This window comes from Jaculus jaculus, chromosome 14 (genome assembly GCF_020740685.1).
Source record: "Jaculus jaculus isolate mJacJac1 chromosome 14, mJacJac1.mat.Y.cur, whole genome shotgun sequence".
Classification (NCBI taxonomy): Eukaryota; Metazoa; Chordata; class Mammalia; order Rodentia; family Dipodidae; genus Jaculus; species Jaculus jaculus.
In genome coordinates, this window is record NC_059115.1 from 49,697,297 (window position 1) to 49,723,132 (window position 25,836).

The 25,836-nt window shown below is 39.5% G+C and overlaps 1 protein-coding gene across 2 annotated transcripts in view; it reads left to right on the forward strand.

Annotated features, from left to right (window-relative positions):
- Mdfic2 (MyoD family inhibitor domain containing 2) overlaps positions 1-25,836 on the forward strand; it is a 115,286-nt gene that overhangs the window by 75,575 nt on the left and 13,875 nt on the right. Inside the window, exons 2-3 of one of the 2 annotated variants that reach the window (XM_045134476.1) lie at positions 8,358-8,376; positions 13,272-13,291. The exons of the other annotated variant lie outside the window; for it this stretch is intronic. Coding sequence (XP_044990411.1) covers positions 8,358-8,376; positions 13,272-13,291 — 39 coding nt within the window. The remainder of the gene's footprint in view (positions 1-8,357; positions 8,377-13,271; positions 13,292-25,836) is intronic. 2 annotated transcript variants of the gene reach the window in all.

The following is a 25,836-nucleotide window of genomic DNA, read 5'->3' on the forward strand; positions in this document are numbered from 1 at the left end:
CCAAGTAAACAGGTTATTCACCAGAGGGACTGACAGTAGTTGTGATAAATCACAACCACTGAATTTCAGTGACCTGCTGTAATAAAAGCTAATTGTTGGCTACTGCCGTGCAATGCATTCCACACTCTGAGGCAGTTCTACACAATGCTCACAGATCTAGGCTTTTTGCTTCTTGTAGCTCCAACATCCCTAGAGGATGCTTCAATTTTATGTCATGTTTTCTAACTTATGATGGCCAAATAATATAGACAACATACAGGGAACCATTTTAGCATATTGTAATGCCAAATATGAAACATAGTGCATCATTTCTGCCCAAATCCTTTTGGCCAGAGCTATTTGTATGTCTCATGTGGTGAAAGGAGCCCAGAACATGTAGTTTAACAATAAGCACAGAAAGGATATGGTTCTAACTTGTTTCCCAGCCCCAGCTATGGGTTCTGTTCCACTGAGTGTATACGTTAGCCAAATAAAGAGCAGTTGGATACCCACCATGGGTGTGTACCATTATTGCACTTGTGTGAGCATCACATCATGTTGTTTGTTGTTGAGTAGCTTAGACCATGAGTTGCTTGGACAGATGTTGGTCATTTTCCCCCAGTCGCTCATGTAGCACCTTCTGGCACTAGATGAGCTAACTGTCTGGGGACTGATTCTTTTCCAGATTCCAGCCAGGTCTCTCCATGTTCTGTCCCAACAGCCTATGGTGTCTTTGGCAGTAGGGTCTTACCACTAACCCTTAGTGGGTCATCAAGTTATTTGACAAAATTCTGTCTTCTGTTGGAAAACCTTATAGGTCTCTCTTATCAACAGTTCATTGTGAACGTTAGCCACATGCTTGTACTGGGAGTTACAGGCCAGCACCAAGGAAAAGCAGGACAATAAAGATAGGTAATATAAAAGAGAAAGAGAGAAGAGAGAGAGAAACAGGAGAATATTAAGATTAGTCTTCATCATACCTTCTTCAGGACCCTGTGATTCAGGTGTTCCTTCTAAGGACCTGATGAAGGTTCGACCTTTTAGTCTGTATTTCAGGATATAGGATTTGATGGTACCATTTCCATTTAGGTCCAGTTTTGTGTCCCCTAACACTTACCCTTCCCCCCTCCCCCCACCCTCCATATTGTTTGGTCCTTGAGATGCTTATTAGGTATGTCAGCATCTTGGGCAAATTCAGGTTAGTAGCCACAGATGAGTGAGACCATGTGACAATTTTTCTGTGATTGCATGAGTTGCTGAGAATGATCTGTTCCAAGTTCAACCAGTTTTCTTCAAATTCCATTGTGTGATTTTTTTTTCTTTACTGCTGTGTAGAATTTCATCATGTAGATATACCACATCTTGGTTATTTCTTTGTTTAATTATGGACATCTGTGTTGATTCCAGCTCTTACATATTATGAATTGAGCAGCTATAAACATGGGTGAGAAAATCTTTCTGAACTGAGGCATGGAGCTTTTAGGGTAAATGCCCAATAAGGGCATAACTGTGTCTGTTGGTAACTCTATAGTCAACATTTTAGGAGTCTCCATATTGCTTTCCATAGTGGTGGTACCATCTTACATGTCCACCAACAATGAATGAGTGTTCCTATTGCTCCACATCCTTACCAGCATTTGTTTTCATTTTATTTTTTTAAATATATTTTATTTATTTATTAGGGGGAGAGAGAATTAAAAAAAATGGGTGCGTCTAGGCCTGCAGCCACTGTACATGAACTCCAGATGCATGTGACCCCTTGTACATCTGACTTATGTGGGTTCTCGAGAGTTGAACTGGGATCCTTTGTTTTTGCTGGCAAACGCCTTAACCATGAAGTCTTCTCTCCAGCCCTGTCTGTGTTATATATGTTATATAAGTATGTGTGTGTGTGTGTATATATATATATATATATAGAAAGAGAGAGATAAAGAGAAAGAGAGACAACTTCTATACTTACAGACAACAAACCATGGTATTTCCTTCCCCTCTCCTGCTTTCCCCTTCATAACTCAGCTCTTCGTCATATCCCCTCCCTCTCTCCATTAGTCTCTCATCTTTTTCTCCTATTATGAGGGTCTTGTGAGGGTATTGCTAGGTACTGTGAAGTCTTGGATATTGAGGTCAGTTTCTGTCTGGACAGTTGTATGTAAGGAGTGGTGCCCCACCTTTGGCTCTTACATTCTTTTAGCCACCTCTTCAGCAATGGACCCTAAGCCTTGGAGGGTGTGAGATGTTTCAGAGCTGGGCACTCCTCCGTCCCTTCGTCTCAGCACTATGTTGCTTTTTGTGTCATCCCAGTGGTCATCACTATCTGAAAATAGAAGCTTCTCTAATCAGAAGTGAAAGTAGCATTAATATATGAATATGAATATTAAGTGTAGTGCTTTCAGGGCAGTTTGGTGAGAGTAATATATGGATTTATCCAGACAAGAGCAGGCTTTATACCCCTAAGGCTCATGATCTATCCTGTCATAGGCTTTTGATTAGGTTTTCAGTACCAGGCATGTATTCCCTCCCACAGTGCAGGCCTTCAGTCCAATTGGCGAGCAATTGGTTTCTCCCAGAACAGACATGCCATTATTGCACTTGTTCAGTCGTTTGGCCTGTCCAGTCAAACTTGAGCTTCCAGTGTCCACTGTTTTCACTGCTGATGACTTCTGTCTCCCATAAAGCTGCATCACCACGCCCAGCTCTGATTTTTTAATGTTTGCTGTACTTACTGTGGTAAGGTAGAATCTCATTATTGTTTTTTCTTTTAATTTATTTATTTATTTATTTATTTGAGAGCAACAGACACAGAAAGACAGATAGAGGGAGAGAGAGAGAATGGGCGTGCCAGGGCCTCCAGCCACTGCAAACGAACTCCAGACGCGTGCGCCCCCTTGTGCATCTGGCTAACGTGGGACCTGGGGAACCGAGCCACGAACCGGGGTCCTTAGGCTTCACAGGCAAACGCTGAACCAATAAGCCATCTCTCCAGCCCTCATTATTGTTTTAATTTGCATTTCCCTAATGATTAGGCCTGTGGAACATTTTCTTAAGTGTGTGTTTGCCATTTGTATTTACTCCTCTGCACAGTTCTCTGCCCCATTTTGTGAGTGGGTTGTTTGTTTAGGTTTTTGAGTTGTTTGTACATTCTAGAAATTAGGCCTATTGTCAGTGGTATAGCTAGCAAAACTTTTCTCCCATTCTGTGGGTAATCTGTTGGCTCTGTTTATTGTTTGTTTGTGAAGAAACTTTTCAGCTTCATGAGATCCCAATGGTTGAGTGATTGTTTAATTTCCTGAGTTACTGGGCTTTTGTTCAGGAAGTCTTCCCATTCCTATGTCATGGAAAGTTCCTCCTATTTTTTATTCCAGTAGTAGCAGAGTTTCCAGTCTTATATTAAGGTCTTTGATCCATATGGACTTGATATTTGTGCATGGTGAGATATGTGGATCAAGTTTCAATTTCCTGTATATGCTTATCCAGTTTGCCCAGCACCATTTGTTGAAGATGCTGTCTTTTGTCCAGCCTACATTGTTAGGGCCTTGTCAAATATCAAGCAACTGTAGTTACTTGACCCTGGGAGGTCTCTGCATTTTTCTTCCATTTCCTGACAGTCTTTCTTCAGACTCTTCCTCTGTTTACCAGTGTATGAGAATTAGGATAATTACCAAAAAATAAGATGAAATCACAAAGTCACTTTGATGCTTCTTACAAAAGAAAGTGAGTGTCCTTAAGAGCTATCTGTGACTCACCTTTTCAGAGGTTTGGGCTGCAAAGGTTTAACTATGTGCTCTGGGACCCTTTGGCTGTAGCCATGGCATTTGATCACTGAGAATTCTGTTTATCTGGTCACTAGAATCTGCTAGTAGCTAGAAGCTACTTGAAACTTGACTCGAAGCTTTTAGGTATGTTTCTCCTTACACAGTATGGTGTCTGCCACATGGGAGACATTCAATACAATGGTATTGACCAGAGAAATGAAGGAATTACAAGGTGAATTCCAGCTTGTACATCTTAAATGACAAATAACATCAGAATGCCAGTGAAACTTGCACATCATTATCAAAAGAATTAATGAAATTCATTGATGGGAAAATGTCCATTTTCCTTTGTAACAGTTCTTGGTTTAGTGGTGGGGGGGTTGTTGGTATGTTTGTTTTGGTTATCAGTTTTCAACATTTGGCATAAAGAATAAAATTAATACATTAATTTATGTGTAAATAATAAAATATTCTTAAGTGTTTCATCACTTTCAGTAACTAGACTTTGAAAGTATTTTCCTTTCAGTTGTATGATATAAAAGAAAAAAAAAGTCAACAAACTTTCAATAATGTTCCAAGAGACACTTCTCCAAAACTTTTGTGCTATATTAACAAACAAAATTCATGGGCAAATCTCTATTACTGAGGCATTATATTTTCAGCTAACATCAGATACAGAACAAATTATTTTTTCTGAGTGTTACCCAAAAGACTTTTTATTAATAATGGGTTACTCTTCAAGTTAATCTTTGATTAAAATGAGTTTTGAGCCAAGCCTTCCTACTCAAAGCAAGACACAAAATAACATACTACTGTGTTTTCTTCAGCATTTTTGCACTACTGTCATGTTTTAGATTTTACTATAGGCATTCATCTTTAAAATGTCTTTCCTGATATTAAAACATCTTAATTAATGGTAATAAAGAATACTGTTATTAACATCTTATTCAGTTCAATTTTTGAAACATTTACCATGATGTTCTGATAATAGTGGTGAACTCTTCAAATCTGAAGTTACTAGTTTTTCTTTTGCATAGTTTTCACATGATTTACTGTACCACTCTTCTACTGTGTTGTCAATGTACATTACACTGCTTTTCCGTTTCCTTTCTGAGTCACCTCTCAAATGAAGCAAGTGCTAGAACTCAGTCCACAGAGGTTTGCACAGTACAGGCGCTCATACAGTGAAAGCTGTGGAACATTTACTTAGCAGATAAAAGGCCTCCAGGAATGTTTAGCTATTATTTATTTACCATTGAAAAAGCAATCATGTTCAATATTGCCACTTTCCTATATCTGTTTTACCCCATTCAGCCAGCCCAATATACCCGACTTAAAGCCTTGTACTGACCTGACCATACTGGAATGATCCTAACAAAAACCCTGCTAGCAAAAGTCATCAATGACCTCCACATTGTCAGAATCTAGGCTTGTTTTCCATTCTAAAGTATGTTTTGCTTTCTTTGTTTTTCTCAGTCATAATACACGCCCCCCCCCCCCACAACACCCTTAAAAATTTATGTTTGCTGCTCACTGGATTATAAGAAGAGACAGCATAAAGAAAAAAAATAAAATAAAACAAAGACACTAGTATCCCCAACAGACCTAGTAGGGAAAGTTTGCACTATATAAAGGCTGCAACCAGCCTATAGGTGAATTTTGGGGAAAAAAATAAGATAGTTAAGTAAAATTGACTAGGATCTACTCTACTTCCCTCTCTGATTCATCTCCACCATGGTATTTCTATCAAAAATCTATGAGCCTATTTTATTCTTGCTTACAGGCTCTGTAAGGTCCAAGGTAGGAGACTAGGAATGTGGATACAGTTTGAGTCCATAAACGTTGCCTAAATGAACAAGTGAATTACTGATGTCTATCTTGCTTCAAATTTATCAATTAGGTGGAACATAGGATGGAGTTTTCTGAGGGATAGGATCAACTGTCATTTTTTTTTAAGAAAATTAACTTTGGATCAATCCATCCTGAAACATATCCATCATATTTTCCAATATGCAGATCAGTTACAAGTAGGCCAATGTGTTACACCCCCTATATTGCCTTTAATCAAGTAAGCATCACATCTAAAAACACCTTGGTCAGTGTTAATGGATCACAGTTTTGTTACCATGATTTTAAGTCCTAGGATGCTAGTTCACTTTCCACCAGCAGTTCACTAAAATTTATTTCAAAATTCCATCATACATTTAAGCTAAAAAATATATATATATAAAGAAAAAAAAAAGCATGTGTGTTCTTAGCACTGAAATATATTTTCCTCCATTATTTCAGCTTCGTGGGTTCAAGCAACAAGATCCAAAGGGGAAACTTTTTATTTTATTTGTTGGAAAATGTTGCATTGAAAACTTAGCATACCTTTTAAATATTCGCTTTTCCAGTAAAGAGGATTTTGACGGGAGAAACTAAACAGTATATATACTGACTCTTGACACACCATTGCTTTCTTAAATACAAATAATAAAAATTGGCAAATGAACAAAAGAATAGGAGGGAGATATCTGATTTACAATAGTTTTGAGATAAAGAACACTATAAAAAAGATCTGTGTGAATAATAGGCATTGTTAACTGAGTCATGACATCCCTATTCTAGTACAAGTTGAACAGTAGAACTCTGCAAATAAGCACCTTATGCCACTTTCAAAGTGGGAGGAAGACATATAATTATGATTCTTACACTGAAGAGAATTCTAGAAAATCTTGGGAAAAGTTTATTGAAAAACATATTGACATATCAGTATTATAAATTACTTTTTCTTATTAAGCCAAAAAAAAAAAAAAAACAACTTCTTTTGTGGGCTAGCTCATCATTGTGCAAAAGATACATCAAGAAAAGACATACCTGCCTTGAAAATCCTTTTTTTACCTTAAGATATACCTACCATATATTTATTCTGTAACTTTTCCAGCACCCAAGAAATACCAGAAATGTCTATTTTCCAAATAGCTTTAACCTCCATTGTCTTGGGCGCACCTATCAACATTATCTGTCACCCACTGAAAGTCCTCATGGAAACCTTGCATTTAGTCAAAACGAATGAGCCTGTTTTCCCACCCTTTACAATAGTAAAAGAAGATATAATATCATGTTTTCATCTAACATACATCTTCAGCCATCTCCTGTCTTTGTTGCATGCTTAAGGGGGGAGGGGCATCACAGCAAGAATTATAATAATGCTATCAAGTGTTTTAACAGAGACGAAAAAATTGGAAATAGCATTTTGCTGGGTGAATGTCGAAAGGGGTGAATTTTCTCCTGGTGTTTAACTTCACTGGTATCAGAGGGTAGGTGCTGAGCGTGGAGGAAGTGCCCTCCCTGACCCCATTACTGCCTCTGGCACTTAGAATGGCAAAGGGGCACCTTCAGAGTGAGACACTCAATGAGCGCTGTGGAAATTACAGTCTTGTGCTAAATGTATCCTCTTCTGGCAGCATTCTCATCTTTATAGAACTCTCTAAGTGCTGCCAGTAAGAGAACAGAGGTCCATTGTTGTTGTTTCTTCTCATGGTACCTTGAATGCAACACCAGGAACCTGTCCACATGTGGGCTAACAGAATAGGTGGTAGAATATAGAAAAACAGTGGAGTTGTGGAGGAAGTGATATTAGCTCTCTCAAGGCCTCATCTTTACCATTGTACTGGGGCTATTGCTTCACTGTGGTTGTGCATGTGGAAGATCAAAGAAGAAGATGATGAGATACTCCAAGGAGAGAACTTTGTTGGGACTTTGGGTCAGGTTATAAACTTAGGAGAAAATTTACTTTCACATATAGTTGGTTAGTCCTCTGCTTGTGAGACACACCGGACTTTTATTTTCAAGATATTCTGGTATTTTCTACAATGTCTCTGGTGATAGAGAATAAAGATTAAGAACTGGAAAGATGACTCAGCAGTTAAAGGCTCTTGCCTGCAAAGCCTGAGAGCCTTGTTTCCATTCCCCAGTACACACGCAGTCTGGACTTCATTTACAGTGGCAGGAAGCCCTAGCATGTCCATACTCACTGTCCTTCTGACACACACTCTCTGTCTCAAATAAATATTTTCAGGGCTGGAGAAATGGCTTAGCGATTAAGGCACTTGCCTGCAAAGCTAAAGGACCTAGGTTCAATTCCCCAATGTTGGGCCTTGAGAGGCCCGGAGGTGAGGCCTAGTGGAACTTCCTGAGCCTAACTGCCTCCGCCCAGCTATGGCTCAGCACAGGGCCAAATGGCCTCTGGCCTGCCACTTCCGCACAGGAAGTTAGAGTCCCCCGCTCATGCGCGGTTATAACCAATCATCTCAAAGGTCACAGTATGCTATTGGCCCTTACATCTCACCCCACCCTAAAGTCTCGGATGGTTCTCAACATTATATAAACACCGCCTATAACAATAAAGTGAGTTCCTGCTTCAAAAGGACTCCCAACTCAGTGTGGTTTTTCTCTGGTGGCCAGGAGAGGTTTCTGGGTCTTCCGAGGCTCATCATCCCCTCAACCCCTAGGGAGGAACCAGCAGGCCTGGTTCTTCTCTCGGCACTACCTGTGTGGGAAGGAGCCCAACACCCCAAGACCCACATAAGCCAGATGCACAAGGAGGTGCATGCATCTGGAATTCGTTTGCAGGGTCTAGAGGCCTTGGCACATCCATTCTGTGTCTGCCTCTCTCTCTCCCTCTGCTTCTCTCTCTCTCTCTCATAAATGAATAAATAAATATTTTTAAAAATATTTTCAATGAAACAGATTAAGATGTAGGAGAAAATGCATAAAGACTACAGAAGCTGTATTCTTGAGCACAGGTGGCATATCAGGGTATAGTAAGGAAGGCGGTTGGAAGTCAGACTGAAGGCTGGACATGTTGACACATGCCAATAAACTGAAGTTGTTAAACTGGCCAGAAGATTTCAAGTTCAAAGCCAGCATGGACAACTTGGTGAAATGATTTCTTTTCTTTCTTTCTTTTTTTTTTTTTTTTTATTTATTCGAGGGCGACAGACACAGAGAGAAAGACAGATAGAGGGAGAGAGAGAGAATGAGCGCGCCAGGGCCTCCAGCCTCTGCAAACGAACTCCAGATGCGTGCGCCCCCTTGTGCATCTGGCTAACGTGGGACCTGGGGAACCGAGCCTCGAACCGGGGTCCTTAGGCTTCACAGGCAAGCACTTAACCGCTAAGCCATCTCTCCAGCCCTGAAATGATTTCTTAAAATAATGAGAGGACTTAGGAATGGACTTCAGTGTCTGGAATGCACAGGGCCCTGTATTCAGTCCACCATACCACTAAAAACTTTGAAGCCATGTGTGAAAAAATACAGATGAAAGAATAATAGATGGACCTAAAGGAGTAAATAGAAACAAATTAAATGTTAGCTGTTATAATGACACTTCCTCCTGATGGAGCCAACCAGAGTGAGAGGGCACAGCAGTGAGGGTCACTGAAGCAGGCAGGGAAAGGTGGCTGCAGCCCTGGCCAGGTTTTCGGTTTTCTTTTTCTTTTTTTTTTGGTATCCTAGAAATCTGCAGGCTGCTCTGAACTTCTGACTTAGAGAACTGGGAACTTGGAAGGCATAACACAGCAACCTAGACTTAGCACTGGGTATTTCCACAAGCATATCAGGTGGGTCTGATGAAGGCTGAAGCAGGAAGGATGCTCTCCTAGGCCCTAAAGAGTAAGACCCAAGGAGGCCGGTGCCAGCTCAATGTCTAAGCTGAGCTCCATGCTCACTGGAGACTGGAGGAGCAGATGTGGACACGTTCCTCTTGTTTGTTTAAAAACACACACACTAGTAATCTGTACTGTAGAAATTAAAAAAAAAAAACAGTATACCGGTTGTTACTAGCTTAGTACATGCATACTCTTTGTGACACTTCAGTTCTCTTGTCAACATGATTAGATTAAGAATCAAGTAAGAGATAGGCTTCTGGGGTACATATTGATTTGTGAGGAGATTTCTAGGGAGGTTTGAGGGAGAAAGAGAGAGAGAGAGAGAGAGAGAGAGAGGCAGAGGGAGGGAGAGGGAGAGGGAAGTCCTTTCTTCGCAGTGGGCAGCCCTTTGTTTTGGGGGGGTATATATAAAAAAGCTCCAGGAGAGCCCAGTGCCTCTTGCCTGGGTTCCGTGCTACTCCCTGGTGTGTGCTTTAACCCTTCTGGACACCAGAACCCAGCTTCCTCAGCCTTCCAGACTGACTACCAGTGGCTCTGTAGGCAGACTCCAGCCTCCAGTACCTGCCTGGAACTGCTGAGGTATCTAGCCTTGTGGACTGAGCAGCTACTTGGCTCTCTGAGTCTCCAGCCTGCAGACAGCCATTGTTGGACTGTACAGCCCAACTTCATCCCCTAAAGTAATCTCATAAACCTCCCTCCATTCTGTAGGTTCTGTTCCTCCAGACAAACTTAACACAAGGCAAACAGGTTTCTGTCCTCTGTTGTTGTTGTTTTCCCCCAGAGGAGGACAAGGTTGAGCCAACACATCCACAGAATGAAGGAAGAGTATAAGGGATGATACAAAGAAATTCAGACATCACAGGACTCAGAAACATGGCTGACCAGCTGAACAAGGAGTCCCACCCACTCTTTTCTCTGTGTAGTCTGCTGGCAGGACATGATGTGTAAGGTAGACTTTTAGGATAATAATCCACCATCTTCTCCGATTTCCAACTCTCTGTATAAGGCAGTTTTAAAAGGCGCAATTACTATCTCTGTTCATTGGCATTTGCAAGGCACATGCAGCAAGGAGCTCCTGGATTAAAGTTATAGTGCCAGTTAAGTCTCCCACGGAGTAACCTGTGAAGGCCTGCTTCTCAAAGTGACCTTGACAATAGCATGCATAAGTCCTTTAATACAGTAGGAGTATCTTCTGTTAACTTATGCCGTTCTCTGTCAGTCTACCACAATTATTGGCTGGGAGTCACCGGGTATATGTTTTGCTTTGTCAGGGGGACAACTTCCAACACAGTGTAGCTGGCTCATTTCAGGTTTAAAGATTCCATTAGCTAAGTGGGGAAGGAAGCTTGAATAACCCAGGATTTCCTATAGTCTAATCTTAAATATCATTCCTTCTGCTTGCAACCTTTTTGAGTGCTTGGAGATGTAGCTGGCATTCAATTAAAGGGACACCAGGCAAGAGCACATTGAGGAACAGTCAAGATTGCCTGTGCTTAAGGGATACCTATCCAAAGACAAAATCAGAAGCAAATAGGCATAATCTAAGACATACATATCAATTACTTAAATTAGCTTAAAATGCTGTTTCACTTAACTCTACAAAAGTGAAAGTTTCAATGAGCCCTTCACAATGAAGTAAAATACACTGTTTTCATCTTCATGGTGAAAACTATTTCAAACCAGAGGGCCTAGAATTTAGTCATCTGCTTCCATTGGAAAAAAAAAAAAAAAAACAAAAAAAAAAAACAGCTCAGAATTTTATCCAAAGCTATAACTTTTGCTCTCCTACCTTGGAGCCATCAAGCCACAGAACTTCTTGGTCTCTGTAACCATGCAGGAGTGAGGAGAATGGAGCTTGTCAACCTTATAAAGCACCTGGAGAGATGGATGGTTAATACCTGCTGGTAGTTAATACCAGTACAAATGCTATTTGTAAAGTAGAATAGGACCAGGCAATGCATCAAAAGGCTTTATGGACTCCAGCCCAGTTCACCTGTTCTTTCTGTATGACAACGTAATTGATTGAGATTAGCCAAAAAAATTTATTTTTATTTGATACAGAGAGAAAGTGGGAAAGAAAGAAAAACAAAAAGAATGGGTGTACCAGGGCCTCTAGCCACTGCAAACTCCAGACACTTTGTACATCCTGTGGCTTATGTGGGACCTGGAGAATCAAGCCTGGGTACTTAGGCTTCGCAGGCAAGCACCTTAACCATTAAGCCATCTCTCCAGCCCTTGATTGATATTTGTGAAGGGGAATCAGGTGATTAATCTACTTAACTGATAGAATGAGGTGCAAAGCTCATCACCTAATTTTGCAATGCCCCATACAGAACATTGGAAAATAGCCTTAGCCAAGATAGCTAGATGTAGTCCTATACATCAGAGTTCCAAAAAGTGGGACAATAGACAGGTCATCTTAACTCCATTCATACAAGGTCTAGCTCATGGTCCTCTCTACCCTTTCATTTGAACTCCCTGAGGAGTTTGGACCAGTCATTAGTCATGAAGCAAGAGTATCTTAATTCACAAAAGCAAGGTATGGACTGGAGAGATGGCTTAGCAGTTAAGGCACTTAGCTGGAAAGCCAAAGATCCCAGGTTTTATTCACCAGAACCCACATAAGCCAGATGCACAAGGTGACATATGTATCTGGAGTTAATTTGCAGAGGCTGAAGGCCCTGTCTTGCCCATTCTCTATCTATCTGCCTCTTTCTCACTATTTCTCTCTCCCCCCCTCTTTCAAATAAATAAATACAAGAAAAATATTTATTTTTTTAAAAAGAGCAAGGTATGGATGGCACAAAAAGAATGACTGAGAAATCTTACTTTTTGACATGTTTGCCAGTTTTAAATAACTCATAATGTCCCCAAGGGCACAACCGTTCATCTTTCTCCCTCCCGCATATATCATAGCAGTTAGGAGGAAGAACTGTGGTCTCTAAATGGACTAAATTAAAGTTCTTACTCCAATCTGAACTGATTTAGGAATACTAAACCCCATAATTTCCTCACTAGGAAAACTGAGTTTATAAAAACTTACTCAGTGGATTGTTATGAAGATTAAATGAGACTTCATTTAAAGAACTTAGCCTAAAGTTATCATAGTGTGAGGTGAGTGTTAGCTGTCATAATTTGTGCTCCTGTTACAGATGCTATCTTTTTTATAATCATGGAAAATGTTAATAAAAATTGAGAAAACAAGAGATAAACTCTTAAAAAAAAAAAAAAGAAGGAATGAATGGAAGTTTCCATGTGTGTGGGGGAGATGAAAGCGCCTGCCATCTATGTTTTATTCCACATATAACACACTATAAGTCTACTCAAGTCCCAAAGAGCTTCCTATTTAAAAACCTGTCATCTGGGCTGGAGGGATGCCTTAGCAGTTAAGGCGTTTGCCTGCAAAGCCAAAGGACCCTGGTTCGATTCCCCAGGATCCACATTAACCAGATGCACAAGTGGGCGCATGCATCTGGAGTTTGTTTGCAGTGGCTGGAGGCCCTAGCATGCCCCCCCTCCCTCTCTCCCTCTTTCTCTGTCAAATAAATAAATAAATAAAATATTTTTTAAAAACTTGTCATCTGAAAATGTTTTATTACCAGCTATTACAGTGCTTGTTTGATTAGATACAATATGATATAGGAGCTTGGAAGAGAAGCCCAAGACCTCCCTGTTGATAATCTGACATAGATGTACTTTCATTCTCACTTTATCCAAGCACTGTGCCAAGCTCTTAAGGACTACATCTTGGTTTCGTTCTCTTCTATGTCCCTAAATGTCACAGAAACACAAAACAGGGAGTACTTTTCTTTACACCAGTCTTTGGGCAATGGCACACCTACTCCCGAGAGGTTTTCCTCGAGGACATGCCCACCCCTGGACAAAGGTCCTGTTTGGGTGACTCTGGTTTCATCAGGAGGCTGTGAGAGGATCTGCCTGGTATCATTTTACCATTGCAACTATAATTCCTTTTCCTCTCTTTTAAGCTACTAAACATGCTTTTTATTTGCTCCCTATATTATTAACGACATTTTTCTCCACTATCAACTCTGAATTCTTTTAACTGCATCTTATGTAGATTCTTATCCAATAATTATTCTTCTGGTATCTTCCCATCTTCCATATTTCATACATGTTCCTTTAGATCTACTGTATTGACTTTTCATCTGAATGTGTCTGCTGGTTATGTTTACTCCTCATTTTTAATATTTTATTTATTTGCAAGAAGACAGAAACAGACAGAGGAGAGAAAGAGAGAGAGACAAAGAAAGAGAGAGAGAGAATGGGCACACCAGGGCTTCTAGCCACTGAAGATGAACTCCAGATGTGTATGCCGCTTTGTGTACCTGGCTTTCCCTTGGTACTGGGGAAGTGAACTTAGTTCATTAGGCTTTGCAGGCAAGCACCTTAACCACTGAGCCATCTCTCCAACCCCCTCTTCTTTATAAAAGTTCTTTCTATAGCCTAATGAGAAGCATGTCCAATTTTGAGATATTTTCTTCTGTCTGTTGGAAAAATTCAAAAACAGTTTTTTTTTTTTTTGGATTGCTTAAGATAATAATAACTGGAGACCTCTTTTGGATACATCAAAAAGTGACAACTCTTCATGAAGATGGCAACCCAACCGAATTGCATGAATGAACCTATGACTCCAGACGCAGGAAGTAGTGAAATACTGTTGCTTCATTTTCTTTCAACAAAGCCAACTTAAGCATTGACTCATTTCTTCAGTTCAATTATAATCAATTGATATGCTGCACACATCTTTCTTGGGCATGCCAATCCCTTATTTTATGGATGTGACAATTCAACTTTTCCTAAGTGTTCAGAAGAAAAGTAGGTAAAATTGTATCAATGGCAGCTATATATTAACATTTTCAGTTTGGAAGCCTTGAATACAATGACTATGTGGTCTTTGGAAATATTTTTTTAAGTCATTATTAATAAACAGAACAAACTCGGACTATATGTAAAAGGGGACATTTCCCCCTTAAAACAGCCCAAACACTTTATAAAATGGTCCTGTTATTTTTAAGACCAGAAAATTTAAAGTAACTTTGTGGTAGCTTATTTTAACGCTCTAAAATATATTCAGAATAGTTCACCTCGACATGCTTGAAAGCTGAATATTTTATGCTTGGACAAAGAGCAAACAGTAGGTCTTTCGCCAAGCACAGTCAATGCACTTGAGTATGGGTTACCAAAAATGTTGAAGATTTTTTTTTCTACTTATTGTTATAGCTCAAATCCTTGTGTCTCTTGTAGGCTTTAAGTGACATAAATATGCATCTCCATCTGCACATCCTTGTCAGGAATAGTACGGCTGGGAGGTGTTATGCCACCCAAGTACTTCCAGAATAGAGTCTGTTAATCCTGTTACCACTATAGAAACTCCGAGGAAAAGTCTACCCAGGCCACTACTGCAGCTGCTGTGGCTGTCAGTGTTCCAGCAACCACACCCTGGGTACCAGAAAGAAGCATAAGAAAATTCCTTAGGTAGAAAAGGGAGGGCACATTGCGTTGACCTTGGTCTTGTGCTTAGAGCAGCAGTTGCCAAACATTTCATTGTTAATCTTGTAAGTCTGCAATAGAAAAACAAAAAAAAAAAAAAGGAAGGGAATAGCAAGCCCACTTTATATATACATATACATTATACATCATATACATATATACATATACATGTCTCAGTGAATACAATAGATACAAGTGCTATTATAGAAACTATAACATAACATATACACAAAGGTATTATATTAAAATTTTAAAAATATAGGGCTGGGGAGGTTGCTTAGTTGTTAAAGATACTTTTTTTTCCAAGCTTGCCAACTCAAGTTCCATCCTCTTCAGCACATTCTCTGACTCCCCAATGAGCCCATGGCAATGGGAGGCAGAGCCAGGAGAATCTAAATGTACAAGCAGCCATACCTAAGCGACAAGAGACCCTGGTCCAAAAGGAAGTTGGGAGGAGAGGAGACCTCAAAGCCGCCTTCTGATCTCCATAGGCACATCACATACACACACATTAAATAAAGAGCTAATAGACATAGACACTGTAATCCCAATTGGGCAGGCCGGAGTAAATTTCTACCAGGTGGTTTACCAAGAACATAGCTCTTATATTAGGCTTTCTGGTAGGTTCTGTAAGTCTGCTTGTAGAATAACAGGCAATGGATTATGTATTTAGCTTTTCATTTCTCTTTATCTCTTGGTCCTTTTGCCTGGGTAGCTTGACTTCTGGCTTCTCAAGCCCTCCACATAGAGGGCACTTCTACCCTACACTTGCAGATCTAGCCTAGATCCAGGACAAACCTGTCAAGACCTATTGCTATCAGGAGCCACCCGAGGCCACCAAGTGGAATGTCACCTCCCAAGAACAAGCTTGGAAAAAAATTCAATTATCAGCCATGTAATAAATACTTAGAACAGAATTTATTGATCTGTAAACACATAATGAGTGTTTTCTAAGTGCCCAATTCCATGTAACTTGAGAGTTCTGTAAATTACCCAGGATCTAGTCATAGAAGAAAAATTCCATAGAAAAGCAGTGGATATGAAAAAAAAAAAAACAAAAAACTTCTACACCTTGCAGAAGTGCAAGGCTGTTTATTCAGCTGTTGGAAAATTGGGCACTTGATCCAAGTTCCTTTCAAATTGATAAATATAAATTATTGTAATGGTGAAATCCAGAATTTGTTACAGAACACGAAACAAATTCTTCCCAATTATTCTGGGTATGAGTAAAAAAACAAACAAATATTTTTTCTGAAAGGCAATTAGTAAATTATGTCAAAGCTTCAGGAAATCAATACGGTCTTTCCTATAGATTCAACCAAAAGAAACAGATAAATATGGGAAAATATTCACAAAATTGTTTATTTCAAGAGTAGTTACAGTATAAAAAAAAAAGAATAGGGCTGGAGAGATGGCTTAGTGGTTAAGCGCTTGCCTGTGTAGCCTAAGGACCCCGGTTTGAGGCTCGGTTCCCCAGGTCCCACGTTAGCCAGATGCACAAGGGGGCGCACGCATCTGGAGTTCGTTTGCAGAGGCTGGAAGCCCTGGCGAGCCCATTCTCTCTCTCTCCCTCTATCTGTCTTTCTCTCTGTGTCTGTCACTCTCAAATAAATAAATAAATAATTTTTTTAAAAAAAGAATAGTTACAATAGCAATAATAATAGAAACAATATACACTATTTATTATTACGGAATTGATAATGTATGAAAGACCATCAAAGTTATTTATTCTTTGATTTCCCATGCTTTGAGTGCTGACTGTATCTTGAGCACTTTTCTAGGAGTTAGTAATTAATAAAAACAAGGTGGTCTTGGGCTGGAGAGATGGCTTAACAGTCAAAAGTGTTTGCCTGCAAAGCCAAAGGACCTTTGTTTGATTCCTCAAGACCCACATAAGCCAGATGCACAAGGGGTGCATACATTTGGCATTTGTTAGCAGTGGCTGGAGGCCCTGGTGTGTCCATTCTCTCTCTCTCTCTGCCTTTCTCTCTCAAATAAGTAAATAAGTAAAATATATTAAAAATACAAGGTTGTCTTAAAAGTGGTATTTTGATCAAGTATGGGAAAGACATACACTGTCAGAAAAAACAAACAAACAGGTATTTGCAGAATATGAAAAGCACTGTGAGGAAAGGGGAGCAGAGATATGGTGGAGAAGACTGGTGATGGGGTCCATGGGATGACTTCATCGTGGACTGATCAACCCTGGCACTAGCAACATTCGAAACTATATCTTTGTGTGTTAGGTGGGTACGGAGTGCCCCCATTCCCAGTGGCATGTTTGACAGCCTTCTCAGCCTTTGCACATATAATCTTTTTTATGATGCTTTTTATGAGAGAGAGAGGGAGAGGCACACCAGGGTCTCGAGTCACTGCAATCAAACTCCAGACACATATGCCACCTTGTGTTTATGTGGGACCTTGCTTGCATCACCTTGTGTGTCTGGCTTAAGTGGGACATGGAGAGTTGATCATGGGTCCTTAGGCTTTGCAGACATAACTGCTAAGAAATCTTGTCGACCCTGCACACGTAATCTTAATCACATATATCCTGGTCATGAAAATCCAAAGTGTCTATAGCCACTACCAAGAGATCCCCGAGGTCAGTGGGGGCTTGGCAAAACCAAACTTAAATCAGGCAAAGTTTTAGGTCTCTCTGAGGAAGTGTTCAATAAATATGTGAGCATGTTATTGGCCAACTGTAGGATGTATAAAGTGCTAATACTGTTTGTTAAATACCTGTACAGTTAATAATAGCACTTTTGGTGAGGGACATGGACTTGCAGTCCAGCTGCCTTAGTTAAAAATCTTCTCTCCAACATCAGCAATCTGCGTGACTTTAGGCAAGTTCTTTTGTATGCCTTGTACTCCTATGTGACCATGGAGAAAATGGGGGTGACACCAGAATACCTACCACACAGGGCTGCTGGGAGCAATAAATATGTTAATCTATGCAAAGAACTTAGAATAATAAATATGTTAATCTATGCAAAGAACTTAGAATAATGAGAAACAATTTGATAATCAGTAGGCTTTTTAAATTTTTACTTTTTTATTTGCTCGTGTGTGTGTGTGTGTGTGTGTGTGTGTGTGTGTGTTGGGAAGAGGTTGCCAGGGTTTCTTGCTGCTGCAAGTGAATGCTCACCTGGCATTTATATACGTGGCTGGAACATTGAACCCAGGCTGACAGGCTTGGCAAATGAGTACCTTTAATAGCTAAGCCATTTCCCGCCCCTCCCCCCCCCACCGGTGCCTCAGTAGTTTTTACCTCTGTTCAGATATTTATTGAAATCAGAATATATCCTATTAATTATCTATTAAAATAAATAGTAATATAGTAGTGCTCTAATCATAACCTAATATATGATAACCCTTGCTGTTTAGAATATACTGCATTCTAATTGATATGTTAATGCAAACATAACATGTATTTAGATTTGACTGAACACATATATAAATATAAATACATACGGACATGAGGCATCATGAAATCATGCACCAGCAAGGTCAGTCAACCTGAACAGAGAGCAAGTGAGAAGGGACAAACTGTTATACTTCAGAAATATACCCCATCCTCCTCTCAGAGGGCCTGGTTTCTGAAGGAGCTTTAGAAGGCAAGACAGGATGGCTGTAGGAATTGGTGACACAGATAAGTGCCGGTTCTAGTTATGCCTTTTATCGGCTCGGTAACCTTGGAGAGACCAGGCCACCCCTTATCTCTCTGCCTCCTCGTTGGTGCATGGGATGGCAACAGTACTTCACACCACCGCTAATAGGCTCCAGGCATGATAATGCACATGAGCAACCTTAGGTGACATTTAAATAGTTGAAATAAATAAACTGTGATTTTTTTTAGCATAAAATGCTTTCAGTAGAGGTTAATTTTTTAACTTGTATATTCAACACCAAATAGTAAAAAGCTCAACTGTATGTAACACCAATTATGCTTGAGTTTATGGCTTGATTGACTTTATTTCTTTTTTTTTTTTTTTTTTTTTTTGTTTCAGTGCCTTAATCCCATTTGCCCATCCAAGGGCATGGAACTATATAAACTGCTAAGCAATTTTTTCTTGGGTCACATAATCTTTATTTCCTGAGATACTTTTTAAGAGCATTAAACTGAAGGTAACTGCATAAAAATGAAATGGAGACTCATAATTGCAAACTGTTTTCATGTCTGAAGATTCATCCACCTCTTAGGAGTGAATTGTTCCTTGTTATGGGTTTAGATTCTGGCTATAAAAGTACATCACAGAGCCAAGGTCTGTGTACAGGGGCAACATGCAGTAGTGGACAGCAAACCATGGTAATTACCTGGAAAAATAGGGCAGAAAAAAAAAAACAATAACAAAACAAGAACAAAAACAGCAATGGAACAGTTCAGTCCCCCAAAATGGAAGTCATTTTGCAAATGTGGAGGAATGTTGGGGAGCAGTCATTTCAGTCTTCTCCAAGTTCCTTCTTACCTGTTAATCCTTTTCACCTTGAACAGTCACTGCCACTATTTCCAAAGAAATAATAGACTTCTGCTTTTCCTCACTTTTTCAAAAAGAGATTCACTGAGGCTGATTGAAAAGGCTTAAAACGTCCTCTTGTCACAGCCCTCGATAAACATTTCATCTAATGTCCATGAGGCACATCCACAATTGAAATGTGCTGAAGACTAACCCAAACAATGACAGGAAACACTGTTCTTCCTGCAAAGTCTCCAAAGGACATCTTCCATCCAGAAAAAAAAAACAACCATGTCTCATATATTTACTCACTTTTCTTCACTCCAAATTAGAGTTAATGAACCCAAGGCTGTCTACAGCAATCCACTGTGCTGACCCTCATTCACTTCAGAAAGGTGAGGCTATTCCAGGAAGCAGTCACCCCTCAGCTGGAGAATATCGCCTATTCAGCTTTATTACCCAGCTTCTAAAACGTAAAATAAAATTAGGGGTTGCTTATAAATACACCTTCTTCAAGTATCTGTCACCTTTTATGTGTCCTGTATAAACACAGAGGAATCCTTGTTTTCTCAATTTTGATTTTTTTTTCCCTTTGCCAAAATATTCAGCTTTCCAATTTTACTCAATATAAGAATTATAGTGAGCTGGACAGATGACTCAAAGGCACTGGCTTGCAAAGCCTGGCTGGCCAGGCTCAATTCTGCAGAACCCTTGTAAAGTCAGATGCACAAAGTGGTGCATACACCTAGAGTTTGACTGCAGTGACAGGAGGCCCTGGCACCTCCATGCTCTCTTTCTTGCTCTTTGTATTTAACTCTTATAAATAAATAAATAAATAAATAAATACACATTTAAAAGATATGTTTAAGAAGGGACACCAGCATGTTTGGGGCCTGTGCACTCCGGGCTGGTTTTTGGGGCCCGTAGGCTCCAGGTAGGTGAGTTTGCAGCCCTTTTGGGGCCTGTGTGCCCACTCCCTGTTGTCTGCTCTCAGGTGGGTACCCCTCCTCACCCCATGCCTCCTGCCTCAGCAGATTGTTTGGGCCTTTTCTGTGTGTGTTGACATATACCTGTAGTTTCGGCTACTAGGGAGACTGAGGAAGGAGGAATGCAAGTTTGAGGCCAGTCAAGGGCTACATTGTGAGACACTATCTCATTTTGCTATGAAAAAAAGAAAGAATATAGTGATTTACACCACTAGCAAAGTTTATTCTAATAATTTTCACCAGTGTTAAGCATGTTCATAGTTTAACTTTTTTACATTTTTGTATGTCAGGTTTTTTACCTACCAAGTTGTAGAGAATACAATCAAGCTTTCTAATAATAGCCAAAAAACTTCTAACATTTGTGTGACCCTTACAAAATTCTCATAATTTACTTGTTTGCTTGTTTGAGACAGGGTCTCATGTAGCTCAGCCAGCCTTGAACTTACTAGGTAGTCATGGCTTGCCTTGAACTCCTGATCCTCCTGCGTCTACCTCTTAAGTGCTAGGATTACAGGCATGCACCACCATGGCCAGTCATTTCTTTTTTCCTCTCCAGTGTCATTTTGATTAACTAACTTAGCTAACCACAATAATTTGTGAATGGTTTGGTGGTTTATACCTTGAAATGTCAGTTGTCTACCTTGATCTGATATCAACCACAGATAATTACAGTACTAAATTGTAAGTGGTAGTTCAAATTCAAGGGAAAATATAATTCACCACTATAGCTCAAAATGATCATATATTTGAAATATACACTCATTTCAAATGTTTTGATCTGAAAATAAAATCACTCTATCTTGGGGCTGGAGAAATTGCTTAGTGGCTAAAGTGCTTGCCTATAAAGCCGAAGGACTCAGGTTTGACTCCCCAGACCCATGTAAACCAGATGCCCAAGGAGGCACATGCATCTAAAGTTTGTTTGCAGTGACGAGGCCATGGCGTGCCCATTCTCTCTCCCTCCCTCTCTCTCTCTCTCTCTCTCTCTCTATCTCTCTCTCTCTCTCTCTCTCTCTCTCCCTGCCTATATCCGTATTTCTCTCTCTTTCTCAAATAAATAAATAAGAATAAAATATTTTTTAAAAATCACTGTATCTTAAAGGCTCTTTCTTAAAATTTTAATTTGGACATTAAGAGTTTATCACACCTATACACACACACAATCTTAGGAAGATGCTATTTGAAAAGGTAACTTGGAAAAAGAATGAAGAAGTTGGGCTGAAGATATGGCTTAGCGGTTAAGGCACATGCCTGCAAAGCCCAAGCACCCTGGTTTGATTCTCCAGGATCCACATAAGCCAGATGCTCACAGTGGCGCCTGCGTCTGGAGTTTGCTTGCAGTGACTAGAGACCCTGGTGTGCTCATTCTCACTTTCTCTCTCTCCCTCAAATAAATAAATAAAAATAAAACTTTAAAGAAAAAGAATGGAGAAGTTAATTAATATGACAACAGAAAATTACTCAGCTAATAGTGAGCCCTTAGCATTGAAGTGTGTGCAAAATAGAATGATGATGGTTTACACACTGACTGCCAATTTGACAGGTTTGAGGTTCCGCAGTGATGAATTAGCTAGATTAAGTTAGTTTCTGGGCATGCCTGTGAGGGAGTATCTTGATTGGTTATTTGAGGTGGGACGCATAATTCCATATGGAGATGGACAGATGGTTCAGTGCTAAATGTACTTGGTTGCAAAGACTAATGGCCTGGGTTCCATTCCCCATTACCCACATAAAACCAGGTGCACAATGTGACTCATTCATTTGGAATTTGTTTGCAGTGATGAAAGGCCCTGGTGTGCCCATACACTCTCTGTCTCTCATTCCTCTCTCTCTATCTCTTCCTCCTTGCAAACAAATAAATAAATAAATAAACTATTTTTTACAAAGATAGAGACTGGGAGTAGGGAGATGGATCAGTGTTTAAAGCACTTGCCACTTACCTCTGGGTACCTGAGTGTGGATCCACCAATTCCACATGTAAAAGCGGGAAGTTGTGAGGGGCTTCTGTAACCCCAAAGCATCTAAAGTGAGAAGGGAGCCAGAGACAGAATGTTCTGGAAGATTGTGGAGGAAGCTGAGATTAAGAGACCCTGTCTCAAATGAGGTAGAAAATGAGGACCAACCCAAAAGTCACGTACATGTATACATAACACACACTCTCACATACAAAGAGACACACACTAAATAAATTATAAAAGAATTAATAAACAAAATATTTTAAAAGAACTGAGGGTTTTTCTTCATTTTTATTTCAATGCTTTGGTGCTGAGCACAAGTGTGGAGCTTACAGGGATGGAAGTTGTGGTCAGCAATGTGACCTGGATTGCTATTAATCACCATGCAAGCAAGTATGAGTATGGACAAATATGAGCTTAGAAAGGGGAACAGAAAAAGGACTGAGCCCTAAGGAATAAATATAATAAAGAATATGGAGTTACAAAGAACAGGGCTGAACCTGATATGGTGGTACACACCTTTAATCCCAGCTCCCCAGAGGTAAATATAAGGAGGATCATTGTGAGTTTCAAGGTACCCTGGGGCTGTATGGTGAATTCCAGTTCAGCATGGGATAGAGTGAGACCCTATCTCTGAAAAACAAAAGAAAACAAAGAAAAAGGATGTTCAAGTCAGGTCAAGTCAGAGAATTAAATAGGAAAGATGAGAGGGAGAAAGGAATAAAAGAAAGAAGGGAGGAGGAAAGGAGGAAAAGGAAAGATTTGGGAAGGAAACAGGGAAGATGAAAAAGAAAAACTAGAATAGAATCAGAGGATCCAGGTAAGAAGAAACCCTACTTAGCCACAAGTCTAGGAACTATAAGTATACAGGCTCAGATAAAGAATCTATGGATGCAAAAACTCTGATGACACATTAAATGGAAAACATTAAAATGTTTCCTTAATAATGTGAAGTAAATAAATTAATAGCTCCTGTCACACTGATTCATCTATTGCATGTGGATTTTCAATAAATGTTAATTGAATTAAATTAATAACATTTGCTCAGTGGTAATAAAAAATTAATTAACTGTCTATCTTTCTGTTCCTTACTTTATGTTCATTGGCTCTTGCAATTACCTCTATCCCAAACATGAATTTTCTGTTTCACCAGCTTTCAAGATACCCTTTCAATTTTTTTCTAAGAATTATGGAGATACTCCTAATTTTTGTCCTAAATATGTTTTTTTTTTCCTATTGGAAAACTATTTTTCCCTCTGTTAATGTCAAGAACTATCTATAACATCCCAAATATAGTTTCATCAGTTCCCTATTTAATTCTAAAATAGCTTTCCATACAGGAGATGTGATGCCACTTTTTATGTGTTTCTCTTTTTAGCTCATGCCACTTTATAACACTTCCACTACAATGTCAAATATCACCATAAAGGAAGGAATCTGGGGGAAATATTGTTAGCATTCCAGCTATAAAAAATGGAAGATGTCAGTAACGTTCACCCAAAAATTATGACTCACTTCAGATGTCAGAATTCTGGGTTGAACAGACTGGGTTCTGAAATGTGTGCGTGTCAGATGATTTTTTAATGAGCAACAGATAGATCCCTCTGGGGATGAAAAAATAAAAATATAAACAGAGATCCAGAATTAAAATAACTTTATGAATGGCAGTTTAAGTTCTCCATAAAATCTCTCTGTACAAGCCTAGCATGCTCCAAATGGTTGCTTAATGTAGCATACCACTTACATTCAAAATGTTATACTTAAAGATGTTGTAGAATTAAAAAGAGAATCATATACCACTTGGCTGTAAACTGTATTCTCTGCATGTACTTATATTCCAGTAACCTCTATACAACTTTATTTTTTGTTGTTGAATTATTTTGTACAAAAGCAATTTAAATTACATGCAACCTGACTATGTGTGATCATCTGAATTAATTGTTAATTAATTCTGTTAAGCAAAGAGATGTTGCAGCCTTTTATTCACCCTGGTTTTACTATGTACCAGTTCTTTCTGAGCTGAGGTCCAGTCTAGTTTACAGTACAAAGCTGGGTGTAACCACACTGCCAGGCTACCCCACTCGTTTAGGAAGTTAGTTATACCTCCAACTACAATGCAGGGAAGGGTAGGTCTGTTACACTGAGTTATTTGCAAGGTTGGATTGAGGGTAGTAACACATCTGAAGATTTAGGGTAGAGGATTTTGCTTATGTACAAGCTCAGCCTTTAGGAAGTTGAGATACAAGAAAGAATAATTATACTGTAAAAGAGACCAAAGTAGAAACAAAGCTTTTGGAATCCATTAGCCCAAAGTCCTAGTTCTAACCTTTGTTAAATCCTTGCACAACATACGTAAGTCAGAGCTCTAAGCCTTGCTTGATTCTTTTTAGTCATTTGTTAACTTGGAGACATCAATTTATACTTCTCTCATTTTTTAAACTTTTTATTGACAATTTTCATACACGAATATAATTTGATCATGATCCTCTCCTCCCCCCCCCCCCTTGTCCATGGAATCCCTTCTCCATTCCAACTAGTCACTCTTCTATTACAATGACTTCTCTTTCCCTTTCGCCATCATCCATTCTGAAATTTTGATGAGCTCAGGGTTGTGAAGATCTTGTGGAAGTAGTGACAGCCACTGCGAGATCATGATGTAACAGACACTTCATGTCCACAAAATAGTGTCCTAAAGTATTCCTCCCCATCCTCTGGCTCTTACAGTCTTTCAGTGCTCCCCTCCACAATGTCCTCTGAACCTTGGAATATGTAAGAAAAATGTCTTATTTAGCACTGAGCACTCAAACATAATGTATCCTCAGCATTTGACCTGTTTGAGTGTCCCCAGTTGTCACCACAATCTTCAGAAAGAAGCTTCTCTGATCAAAGGTGAGCGCAGCACAAATCTATGGGAATAAACAAAAGTATTTACAGTGGGCATAACTTATCCGTTTACTTAAACAACAGTAGTGGCTTCCATCTGGGGTTTATGACCTTCACAACCTTTCCCATTTCTTTAAGGAAGCTAACAATAACTGCTAGGGGCTTTTAGACCGAGATACTAAAGTTTAATAAGGTATATAAGTGGTGATACAAAGCTTAACATGAAAAGGATGCAACAGTACACGTGTTTGGACGTGAAGCAGTGATTTTTCAACTCAAAGGGCTCAAAAAGGAACTTTGACGAGGCTAACAGGTTTTCTGAGGTAGGGTCTCACTCTAGTCTAGACTGATCTGGAATTCACTATGTAGTCTCAGACTGGCCTTGGACTCATAATGATCCTCCTACCTCAGCCTTTTAAGTACTGGGATTAAAGGCAGGGCTGTAAATTCTTATTATAACCTGAGGGAACAAGAGATAGTAATCTCTACTAGTTAGAGGGTGTGGAGAAAGCTAAATATTTTATAGTCTCTCCTGGCTCAACATACCAATACCACTCTGTATGGTCTATGGCAGTATGTAAATTTCATCTGGTTATGATATTATGATGTTGATTACTGGTAGGCTTGATATACAAGTAAAGAACATTAACTTATATTAGTAT